The sequence below is a fragment of the Melanerpes formicivorus genome, unplaced genomic scaffold, assembly GCF_026170545.1.
Source record: "Melanerpes formicivorus ecotype bairdi unplaced genomic scaffold, bMelFor1.0.p_v2 SCAF_66, whole genome shotgun sequence".
NCBI lineage: Eukaryota > Metazoa > Chordata > Aves > Piciformes > Picidae > Melanerpes > Melanerpes formicivorus.
The window spans coordinates 1,225,265-1,237,023 of NW_027142418.1; the positions used below are offsets into that span (position 1 = coordinate 1,225,265).

General features: G+C 47.5%; 1 protein-coding gene across 1 annotated transcript in view; it reads left to right on the plus strand.

The window, feature by feature from the left end:
- Positions 1-11,759, plus strand: part of WNT7A (Wnt family member 7A) — a 69,300-nt gene that overhangs the window by 17,669 nt on the left and 39,872 nt on the right. The window contains 2 exon segments of the mRNA XM_068162687.1: positions 9,503-9,655; positions 9,657-9,776. Of these exon segments, the coding sequence (XP_068018788.1) occupies positions 9,503-9,655; positions 9,657-9,776 (273 nt within the window).

Here is an 11,759-nt window from a genome sequence, read left to right on the forward strand (position 1 = left end):
CCAGTTTTGCTCCATGCCCCCCCAGTCCTATCACTCCCTGACACCCTCAAAAGTCCCTCTCAGCTTTCTTGGACCCCCCTTCAGATACTGGAAGGCCACAAAAATGCAATGAATATGTGCAAAATATACAATATTTACAATTTATAAACAACACAGGAACCCCCCTGGACAAAACCAGGGGGTTACCAACAGCTTCCCCCTCCCTGCTCCCTTCCCCCACCCTATGCAAAGGAAGAAGTTCTATACAGAAAGAGTGATTGCGCTATGGAATGGGCTGCCCGGGGAGGTGGTGGAGTTGCCGTCATTGAAGGTGTTCAGAAGGAGACTTGATGGGGTGCTTGGTGCCATGGGTTAGCTGTTTGGGTGGGTTGGATTGGTTGATGGGTTGGACACGATGATCTTGAAGGTCTCTTCCAACCTGGTTTGGTTTATTCTAATAAAGGTTTATTATTCTAAAAAGAGAGCAGAGAGGAGTTTGTTAGTACTTAGCCACTGCAAGAAAGCAGCCAAGGTCAGCAACAGCCAAGCAAAAGCCACCAGCTGGTACCTGCCAGAGCAAAGAAGCTGAAGAGAGAGAAGAAATTAGTTTACACAAGTAACTTTGTTAGTTATCAGACCACTGGGATTATTTGGACCTTATCATTACAAGCCCTGTGAGGAGAGGCTGAGGGAGCTGGGGTTGCTTAGCCTGGAGAAGAGGAGGCTCAGGGGAGACCTTATTGCTGTCTACAACTACCTGAAGGGAGGTTGTAGCCAGGTGGGGGTTGGTCTCTTCTCCCAGGCAACCAGCACCAAGCTGTGCCAGGGGAAGTGTAGGCTGGAGGTGAGGAGAAAGTTCTTCCCAGCAAGAGAGATTGTCCCTTGGGATGTGCTGCCCAGGGAGGTGGTGGAGTCACCATCTCTGGAGGTGTTCAAGAAAGGCTTGGATATGGCACTTGGAGCCATGGTTTAGCTGTCATGAGGTGTTAGGTAATAGGTTGGACTTGATGATCTCTGAGGTCTTTATCAGCCTGGTTGATTCTGTGATTCTTTTCCCTTTTACATCCAGGGGTAATTTATTTTCATTCTACCAATTTTCTACCCAATCTACTCAGCCTAAAAGTGCCACAGTTGAAAAGTAAACAAGGACAAAAGGAGGATCTCAGCAGGCCATTTCCCAAAGTGATCATCTTTGTGAATCCAGAGGTGATGAGGTTGCCCCTTTCAACCTCTCCATATTTTGAGGTCAGTCAGAATGGGCAGCAGTCCTTCCTCAGTCAGCCTGCTCTGGAGCACAAGCAGAGAATAGAGTAGAATAAAATAGAGTAGAGTAGAGTAGAATAGAATAGAATAGAATAGAATAGAATAGAATAGAATAGAATAGAATAGACCAGACCAGACCAGACCAGGTTGGAAGAGACTTCAGAGATCATCAAGTTCAACTTATCACCCAACACCATCTAATCAACTAACCCATGGCACCAAGCACCCTATCAAGTCTCCTCCTGAACACTTCCAATGATGGTTCAGAGGAATTCAGAGGCTCAGAGGAATTCAAGCACTACCTGAGAGGAGCAGCTGCCTGAGTGCTTGTTAGTGGCTTTTTTCCCCCCTGAGATCTTCTAGGCATTTCAACTCTCTGCTGGCATCAGCAGTAGAGAAGTAGTAAGCACTGTTTAAAGTGGCAGGGAGAAGCTTGTACTTGTGGTATCCCACTTACTTCCAGCACCCTGCTATGCTGTTCTGATAGCCAAAGTGCTGTCACACAAGAATCACAGAGTCACAGAAACAGTCAGGTTGGGAGAGAGCCTCAGGATCACCAAGCCCAACCCAGAACCCTACTCTGCAAGGGTCACCCCTAAACCAGAGCCCCAAGCACCACATCCAAACCACCTTAAAACACATCCAGGCTTGGGGACTCCACCACCTTCCTGGGCAGCACATTCCAATCCCTGACCACTCTTGCCATGAAAAAGGTTTCCTACTCTCCAGTCTAAATCTACCCAGTGACAGCTTGAGGCCATTCCCTCTTGTTCTGTCACTGATGACCTGTGAGAAGAGACCAGCACCAACCTCTCCACAACCTCCTTTCAGGGAGCTGTAGATAGCCAGGAGGTCTCCCCTCAGCCTCCTCTTTCCCAAACTAATCATCCCAGGCTCCTTCAGTTGCTCTTCCTAAGATTTATTCTCTCCAGAGGCTCAAAATGAACTAAGTCTCCTCTTGCCCTGTTGCTGACATTTGTGTGAGGCAGACAAGGGTAATGAAGCTGCAAAAGTAAATCATTTATGGAAATCAAGGCTGCTTTGGTGCAGGCATGACACACCTGTGCCACTTGGTCAATACTGCACAAGTGCCAAGGTGCTTCCTGCCTGGATCAATCCCTCCAGCCTCTGGCTTTATTTACCTTGTCATCTCTTCACTTTCACTTTTAAAAAGCTGATGAACTTTTCCCCCAAACCAAACTCACAAAATAACTTTTGTAATGTATTTTGTGATCAAGCTTGACACTGGATTCCGATCCTGCTCATGCTAAGTGCCAGGTTCTACACATTGGCCACAACAGCCCCAGGCAGTGCTACAGGCTGGGGTCAGAGTGGCTGAGAGCAGCCAGGCAGAGAGGGACCTGGGGGTAGTGGTTGACAGCAGTTGAACATGAGCCAGCAGTGTGCCCAGGCAGCCAAGAAGGCCAAGGGCATCCTGGCCTGCATCAGGAAGAGTGTGGCCAGCAGGAGCAGGGAAGTCATTGTGCCCTGTGCTCAGCACTGCTTAAGCCACACCTTGAGTCCTGTGTCCAGCTCTGGACTCCTCAGGTTAGGAAAGATGTTGAGCTGCTGGAAGGTGTCCAGAGAAGGGCAACAAAGCTGGGGAGGGGTCTGGGGCACAGCCCTGTGAGGAGAGGCTGAGGGAGCTGGGGTTGCTTAGCCTGGAGAAGAGGAGGCTCAGGGGAGACCTTCTTGCTCTCTCCAACTCCCTGAAGGGAGGCTGTAGCCAGGTGGGGGTTGGTCTCTTCTCCCAGGCAAGCAGCAGCAGAACAAGAGGACACAGTCTCAAGCTGTGCCAGGGGAGGTTTAGGCTGGATGTGAGGAAGAAATTCTTTCCAGGAAGAGAGATTGGCCATTGGGATATGCTGCCCAGGGAGGCAGTGGAGTCACCATCCCTGGAGGTGTTTAAGAGGAGCCTGGCTGAGGCACTTGGTGCCATGGTTTAGTTGATCAGATGGTGTTGGGTGAGAGGATGATCTCTGAGGTCTTTTCCAACCTGGTTAATTCTCTATTCTGTGTGCTCTGCCTTGTGTTTTCCCCCCCTCTAAGAAGCTGAAGAGCTGCTCAGTCTTTCCAATGGGGGTGTCAGATTAAAATGCTCCCACACTGGGTTGCATTAGAGACCTTGAAAGAGCTTGTGCTACATCAGAAATCATCCAGCCAAGGGAAACTCAGACATTTCAGCTCCAAATGGGTTTTTGATGCTGGTCCATGTACTGCTTCATGAAACAGAAATCTGGTGTAATAGTTTCTCCCCTCTCAGTGGAGAAACTGGGGCTCCTTATTGTACCTCCCCTGGCTTCTCAGTGCATTGTTCACAGTGTTGGACTTAAAATAGTGAAGATATTGATGAGGAGAAAGTGAGAGAGGGCCTAATAATGTGCCCTGCCTGGTTCTTGTGGACTGACTCTGGAGTGGGACCCCACTTCCACCACCTGCCTCCTTTGGTCTCCCCATGCACAGAGGTTCTGAGAGCACAGCTCCAAATCAAAGCAGAGCCTGGGATTTCTATCCAGCATTCAGATTTTCAGTAGAGGCTCTAAAAATCCTCAACTGCTAAGTCCATACTCATAACAACTCAACATCTAATGGTTTGCCTTGCCTTGCCTTGCCTTGCCTTGCCTTGCCTTGCCTTGTCTTGCTTTGCTTTGCCTTGTCTTGCCTTGCCTTGCCTTGCCTTGTCTTGCTTTGCTTTGCCTTGCCTTGCCTTGCCTTGCCTTGCCTTGCCTTGCCTTGCCTTGCCTTGCCTTGTAAGGGAAAACAAGAAATGCTTTGAGGAGGGCTCCAAGCTCCTCAACAGAGGCAGTGTGCAGTAGCCTGGCCTGCAGGGCAGGGATTGTCCCCTGGCACTCAGCTCTGGGGACGCGACACCTTGAGTGCTGTGTCCAGTTTTGGGCTCCTCAAACCAAGAGAGATGTGGAGGTGCTGGAGCCAGGGCAGAGGAGGGCAAGGAAGCTGGGAAGGGCCTGGAGAATAAATCTGATGGAGAGAGACTGAAGGAGCTGGGGATGGTTAGTGTGAAACAGAGCAGGCTGAGGGGAGACCTCCTGGCTGTCTACAGCTCCCTGAAAGGAGGTTGTGGAGAGGCTGCTGCTGGTCTCTGCTCACAGGTCATTAGTGACAGAACAAGAGGGAATGGCCTCAAGCTGTGACTGGGGAGGTTTAGACTGGAGAGGAGGAAACCTTTTTCATGGCAAGAGTGGTCAGGGCTTGGAATGTGCTGCCCAGGGAGTCGGTGGAGTCCCCAAGCCTGGATGTGTTTCAAGGTGGTTTGGATGTGGTGCTTGGGGCTCTGGTTTAGGGGTGACCCTTGCAGAGAAGGGTTCCAGGTTGGACTTGGTGATCCTGAGGCTCTCTTCCAACCTGACTGTTTCTGTGATTCTGTGGTTCTGTGGAGCAGTGCCTTTGCTGGCAAGAGAGCACAAAGCTCCTGTTAACGGATTTTTAATGTGCCATCTTGGTCTTGCTTTTAATTTCCTGGCCAGAAGGAAGTGAATATTTGTCATTAAAAGAACCATTTAGTGAGGAGAGCAGGAGTCTGGCCTGTGTGTGTGAAAGGGATGGAGCTGAGAGTGAAGCACTTGGAAGATTTCTTCTCCCAGTGATGATTTGTGTATGTGTGTGCAATCCAATAAAGAGCAGAAATGGGCTTGTTTTGTACAGAATCAGTTATTGGCAGCAGCTGGGCTCTGCCAGAGCTTAACTGGTGGGTGTCTGGAGATGGCAAGCTGAGCTTTCCATCTGCCTTCTCTTAATTAAGAGCCTGATTCTGATTCTGTTGATGCAAGGCTGTATTTTGCCATTGGAGAAATAAGAGTGGGGCTAAATTTTTAGTCTGGGAGATCCCATAGACTGCAAAGAGCTGTGATACATGTGGGCAACCTCTGCAAACCTCCATGGGTTTTGAGGTGGCCCTATCTCAGCAGAACTACTTCCCAGAGCCTTGCAGCTCCCATAGGATCCACACATGGGAAATCCCCCAGGCTAGAATGCAAGAAAGCTTCAGAAAGATGAAACAAGTAACAGAGCTTGTTGGTTTGTCTTGAGGAACTGACTTAATTTGGAGTTCTATTGAAGACCGCTGAAGGTGGTGAGTCACCCTCCCAAAGTGGTGGGAGATGTCCCATACCTGGAACCACAGAGTTGTGAGGGTTGGAAGGGACCTCAATGATTTGGAGCCAAAAGGACAGCTTGCAGTGCTGATGCATGTGTAGCTAGCTTCCCACCTATCTCCACAACTTGTGTAGGTCTCAGGCTTGCTTTCCTTTGCCAGTTCCCAGCAGAATTTGTGTGAAAGCCACAGGCTGAAATCATAGAAACACAGAATTGTCAGGGTTGGAAGGGACCTCAAGGATCAGCCAGCTCCACCCCCCCTGCCATGGCCAGGAACACCTCACACTACAGCAGGTTGCTCACAGCCACATCCAGCCTGGCTGCAAACACCTCCAGGCATGAGGCTTCCACCACCTCCCTGGGCAGCCTGTGCCAGTCTCTCACCACCCTCATGGGCAACAACTTCTTCCTAACATCCAATCTCAATCTCCCCTCCTCTAGTTTGGATCCATTCCCCCCCAGTCCTATCACTTCCTGACACCCTCAAAAGTCCCTCCCCAGCTATCTTGGAGCCCCCCTGCAGATACTGGAAGGCCACAAGAAGGTCTCCTGGGAACCTTTTCCTCTCCAGACTGAGCAGCCCTATTTCCCTCAGTCTGTCTTCACAGCAGAGCAGCTCCAGCCCTCTGCTCATCCTTCGTGGCCCTTCTCTGGACACCTTCCAGCACCTCCAGATCCTTCCTGGCACAGAGACTCCAGAAGTGGACCCAGAGCTCCAGCTGTGGTCTCAGCAGAGTGGAGCAGAGGGGCAGAATCCCCTCCCTGGCCCTGCTGGCCACACTTCTCTTGCTGCAGCCCAGGCTCTGCTTGGCTCTCTGGGCTGCAAGTGCTCACTGCTGGCTCCTGTTGGGCTTTTCCTCCCCCAGCACCCCCAAGTCCTTTTCAGGGCACCCCTAAAACAAACAGCAGCCCAATATTCCAGCCATCCAATACTGGCACCACCTCCTCCCCGCAGCCCCTCTGGTGATGCTGCTGCTTCCCTTTGCTTTGCTGCTGTACCTGCCACAAGCCAGGAGATTTCTCCCCTCCTGTGGGAAATGCTGACATGGAAACTCAAAACTGATTTCAGTGAGCTTGCACAAATGTCCCTGCTGAAAACTTTGTGACATCTGCGCTGTGAATGAAATGTTCTGGGGCAGACAAATGTTTTCAGCCTAAGATTCCCAGCAGAGGTGTTTGTCCTCGGAAGAGACCTCTCAGCCTGGAATTAAATTCCTGAAGGAAATCCCAACACTAAGCTGAAATTGCCAAAAGGGGAGTAGGGATCTTAAAGCAATTTCATCCCCCCTTCCCCTTCCCCTTCCCCTTCTCTTCTCTTCCCTTCCCTTCCCTTCCCTTCCCTTCCCTTCCCTTCCCTTCCCTTCCCTTCCCTTCCCTTCCCTTCCCTTCCTCCCTTCCCTTCCCCCTTCCCTTCCCTTCCCTTCCCTTCCCCTTCCCTTCCCTTCCCTTCCCTTCCCTTCCCTTCCCTTCCCTTCCCTTCCCTTCCCTTCCCTTCCCTTCCCTTCCCCTTCCCTTCCCTTCCCTTCCCTTCCCTTCCCTTCCCTTCCCTTCCCTTCCCTTCCCTTCCCTTCCCTTCCCTTCCCTTCCCTTCCCTTCCCTTCCCTTCCCTTCCTTCCCTTCCCTTCCCTTCCCTTCCCCCATGCCTTGCCCCCCTTCTCCCCTCCTCTCTCTTCCCCCTCCCCTCTCTTCCCCTCCCCTCTCTTTCCCTCCCCTTCCCTCCCCTCCCCTCCCCCCTTCCCTCTCTTTCCTCCCCTTTTCCTTTTCCTTTTCCTTTTCCTTTTCCTTTTCCTTTTCCTTTTCCTTTTCCTTTTCCTTTTCCTTTTCCTTTTCCTTTTCCTTTTCCTTTTCCTTTTCCTTTCCCTTTCCCTTTCCCTTTCCCTTTCCCTTTCCCATTTTATTTTGCTTTAATGTCTTGACTATAGATTTTATTTTATTTTGTTGTCATCTAATATGTTTAATGAAATTGTCTTGAAATGATTAAGTTCATTGCTATCCTTTTGGTTTGGTTTACAATTTTATTTTATTTTGATGCTCTTTGTTTTATTTACATTTTTTTACTTTCATTTTTTATGTTTCATTTTATTTTGTTTCATTTTAGTTGAGTTTCCAGTTGCAATTTCATGCTTAAATTTAAATGAATTAATTCACGAAAATGAATGTTTAAATTCATTTTAAATTTATTTTTCCATTTAGTTTTTGTCAGCTTCATTTTTTAGTTTGGATTTTTATTTTAGTTTTAAATTTTAGTTTATTCTTTTAGTTAGTTATTTATTTTGTTTTCATTTCCTTTTGTTTTCGTTTATTTCCATTTTTTTTACCTCAAATTTTTTGCTTTCTTTTTTGTTTTTTTAACCTCAATTTCTTATTTTCACTTTTCTTTTGGTTTCTTCTGTTTGGTTATTTAATTTCATTTCACTTTCTTAGTTTTATTTTAATTTGGATTTTGAAATGGCAACGTAATATCTTAATTTAAATCAAGATCTTAATTTAATATCTTGTTTACTATTTACATTAATATTTAAATTTAATGGTAAGTTGATAGTTTGATTTGCTTTTAAAATTCAGTCTAATTTTTGCTTTTAATATTTACTTTGATTTTTTAATTTGGATTTTTAATTTAATTGCATTTCAGTTTTAATTTAATTCAATTGCATTTCATTTTTAATTTAATTCAATTTTATTTTAAACTTAATTCAATTTCATTTAACTTTTAATTTAATTCAATTTCAATTTGAATTTAATTCAATTTAATTTCACTTTTAATTTAATTTCATTTAATTTTTAATTTAATTCAATTTAATTTTAAATTTAATTTATTTTTTATTTAATTCAATTTCATTTTAAACTTAATTCAATTTCATTTCACTTTTAATTTAATTCAATTTAAATTTAAATTTAATTCAATTTCATTTCACTTTTAATTTAATTTAATTTAATTTAAAATTTAATTTTTAATTTAATTCAATTTCATTTTTAATTTAATTCAATTTAATTTCATTTTTAATTTAATTCAATTTCACTTCATTTTTAATTTTATTCAATTCAATTTTAAATTTAATTCAATTTCATTTTTAATTTAATTCAATTTAATTTAATTTTTTATTTAATTCATTTTCATTTAACTTTGAATTTAATTCAATTTAATTTCATTTTTAATTTAATTCAATTCCATTTTTAATTTAATTCAATTTAATTTAATTTTTATTTAATTCAATTTAATTTTTAATTTAATTCTATTTAATTTCATTTTAAATTTAATTCAATTTCATTTTTAATTTAATTCAATTTCATTTCACTTTTAGTTTAATTCAATTGCATTTTATTTTTAATTTAATTCAATTTAATCTCTTTTTTTTTTTCTTGCTTCTTTTTTTTCCTGGATCCAGAGCACTTGCATTTTCCACCCCACCCTTCTGCAAGAGAGAAAAATCTTTAGCTAGGCTTTCCCAACATCATCTGGAAATACCTGACTGAGGTTGCCTAAAGAGAACTTTCTGTCCTCCTGCCTCTTGGAGAGCTCTTTGTAGAGGGGGAGCAGCCCCACAGACCAATGCCTCCAAGAGAAAAGGCCTGCTTATGCCTGCTAAGAATAGCAGTCTACTGTTTGCACTGCAGGGCTTTGGGTCTCTCTTTCTGACCAATCTGCACAGAAGAAAGACATGGACCTGATGGAGCAGGTCCAGAGGAGGCCACAAAGATGCTCAGGGGGCTGGAGAACCTCCCCTGTGGGGACAGGCTGAGAGAGTTGGAGCTGTTCAGCCTGAAGAGGAGAAGGCTCCAGGGAGACCTTAGAGCAGCACTTCAATATCTGCAGGAGACCTACAGGCAGGCTGGGGAGGGATGTTCAGAAGGGCTGTGGGAATAGGACGAGGAGCAGTGGTTTGAAACTGGAGCAGGGCAGAGTTAGGTTGGACATCAGGAGAAAGCTCTGCACAGTGAGGGTGGGGAGACACTGGAACAGGCTGAGGCCTCACCCCTGGAGACATTCAAGGTCAGCCTGGCCATGTTCCTGGGCAGCCTGCTCTGGCTGGAGGTGTCCCTGCTGCCTGCAGGGGGGTTGGACAAGCTGCCCTTGGAGGGTCCCTTCTGACCCGGTGCTGTGTGTGGGTCTGTGCAGCACCTCCTCACAGCTCTGTTTTGCTCGCAGGGGAGCAGGGAGGCAGCCTTCACCTACGCCATCATCGCCGCTGGCGTGGCGCACGCCATCACTGCCGCCTGCACGCAGGGCAACCTCAGCGACTGCGGCTGCGACAAGGAGAAGCAAGGGCAGTACCACAAGGAGGAAGGATGGAAGTGGGGAGGGCTGCTCTGCTGACATCAGGTACGGGATCGGCTTTGCCAAGGTGTTCGTGGACGCCCGGGAGATCAAGCAGAACGCCAGGACGCTGATGAACCTGCACAACAACGAGGCTGGGCGCAAGGTGAGTGCCTCTGCCCTGCCCCACTGGGGCCTGCTGCAGCCTGCCAGGGGTGGCCTTAGCTCTGGTCCAGTGCAGGACAACCACAGTGTGCTGTAAGTGCCAGCCAAGAAGGTCAATGGGATAATGCAGTGCATTACTGTGGCCAGCCGGTCTAGGGAGGTTCTCCTCCCCCTCTGTTCTGCCTTGGTGAGATCACACCTGGAACACTGTGTCCAGTTTTGGGCTGCTCAGTTCAGGAGAGACAGAGACCTGCTGGAGAGAGTCCAATGAGGAGCTGTGAGGATGATGAAGAGACTTGAATGTCTCTCTTGTGAAGAAAGGCTGTGAGCCCTGGGGCTGTTTAGTCTGGAGAGGAGAAGGCTGAGAGGGATCTGATCAACGTCTATCAATAGCTGAGGGCTGGGGGTCAGGATGAAGGGGCCAGGCTCTTTTTTTGTGTGTGGTACTCAGTAATGTCCTTGCCCTGGTACCAGGACAAGGAACAACAGGCACAAGCTGGGACACAGGAAGCTCTGCCTCAACAGGAGAAACCTTGGTGTGAGGGTTCTGGAGCCCTAGGGCAGGCTGCCCAGAGAGGTTGTGGAGTCTCCTTCTCTGAAGAGTTTCAAAGTCAACCTGAATGTGCTCCTGTGTGCCCCACCCTGAGTGCTCCTGCTCTGGCAGTGGGGCTGGACCTGGTGATCTCTGGAGGTCCCTTCCAACCCCTGTCCTTCTGGGACCTTCAGAGCCCCTGCCCTTCTGTGGTTTCAGAGCAGACAAGGAGGCACCTCTGCAGGTCCTACAAGCTTGTTGGACCATCTGCCTGTCAAATATTTGTCTGAACATTACCCTTTCCAGCTGTATAAAGGAGAAAGCAAACAAACATTTTGCCTGGGTAGTGCAATGGTACTTACGATACAAAGCTGGCTTGCTACCCTCTGGGTGAAGGGGATTCTTGTCAGGTTCAGACATGAACCTCTCGCTCATGTTGCAAAGGGATCGTTTTCAACCCAGCTGCTTGAAGCTGGCTCTTTGTGTGAGGACTACCTCTAGAAGGAGAAAAACACTGCAGCAGGGAGCCCAGGGGCTGACTCACTTTGTGCTCTGCATGTGGTTTGTCATCTTGCACAGCAAGGTTCCCAACTCCTCCCCATTACAGAATCTCACAGAATCAACCAGGCATCAGCCCAACTGATCACCTAACCCTACCTAATCAATCAGACCATGGCACTGAGTGCCTCATCCATAGAATCATGGAATCACAGGATTGTTAGGGTTGGAAGGGACCTCAAGGATCAGCCAGTTCCAACCCCCCTGCCAAGGCAGGGACACCTCACACTACAGCAGGTTGCTCACAGCCACATCCAGCCTGGCTGCAAAAACCTCCAGGCAGGAGGCTTCCACCACCTCCCTGGGCAACCTGTGCCAGTCTCTCACCACCCTCATGGGCAACAACTTCTTCCTGACATCCAATCCAGTCTCTTCTTAAACACCTCCAGTGACATTGACCCCTTCTTTGGCACCAAATAGCTGAAAGCAGCTACTGCAGACCCTGGCTTGGGAAGCCAGGAGTTCTGCCCCCTGCCACACTCCCCTTCCTGGGCATACTGGACACTGGACACCCCGGGTTTGGGGCACTGGGCTGGTTTTCTGATTCTTAGTGGCAGTCCTTGCAGATGCAACACCTGATCTGGTCTGTGCTGCTCAGATCTTTGCAGGCCAGCTCTTCCCTGGCATTCCTCAGAGCAGCCTCAGTGGTGGAGGGGCTCTGATTTACACCAGGTATGAACGGTCAGGGAACTGGCTGAGAGGGTTGGGGTTGCTTAGCATGGAGAAGAGTTCAGGGAGACCTTGGAGCAGCCTTGCAGAGTTAGAAAGGGGCTACAGGAGAGCCAGGGGATTTGCAATGGCATGGAGTGATAGGACAAGGGGTGATGGCTTCAGACTGGAAGAAGCTGGATTTAGGTGAGACATCAGGAGGAAAACCTTCCCCACGAGAAGGGT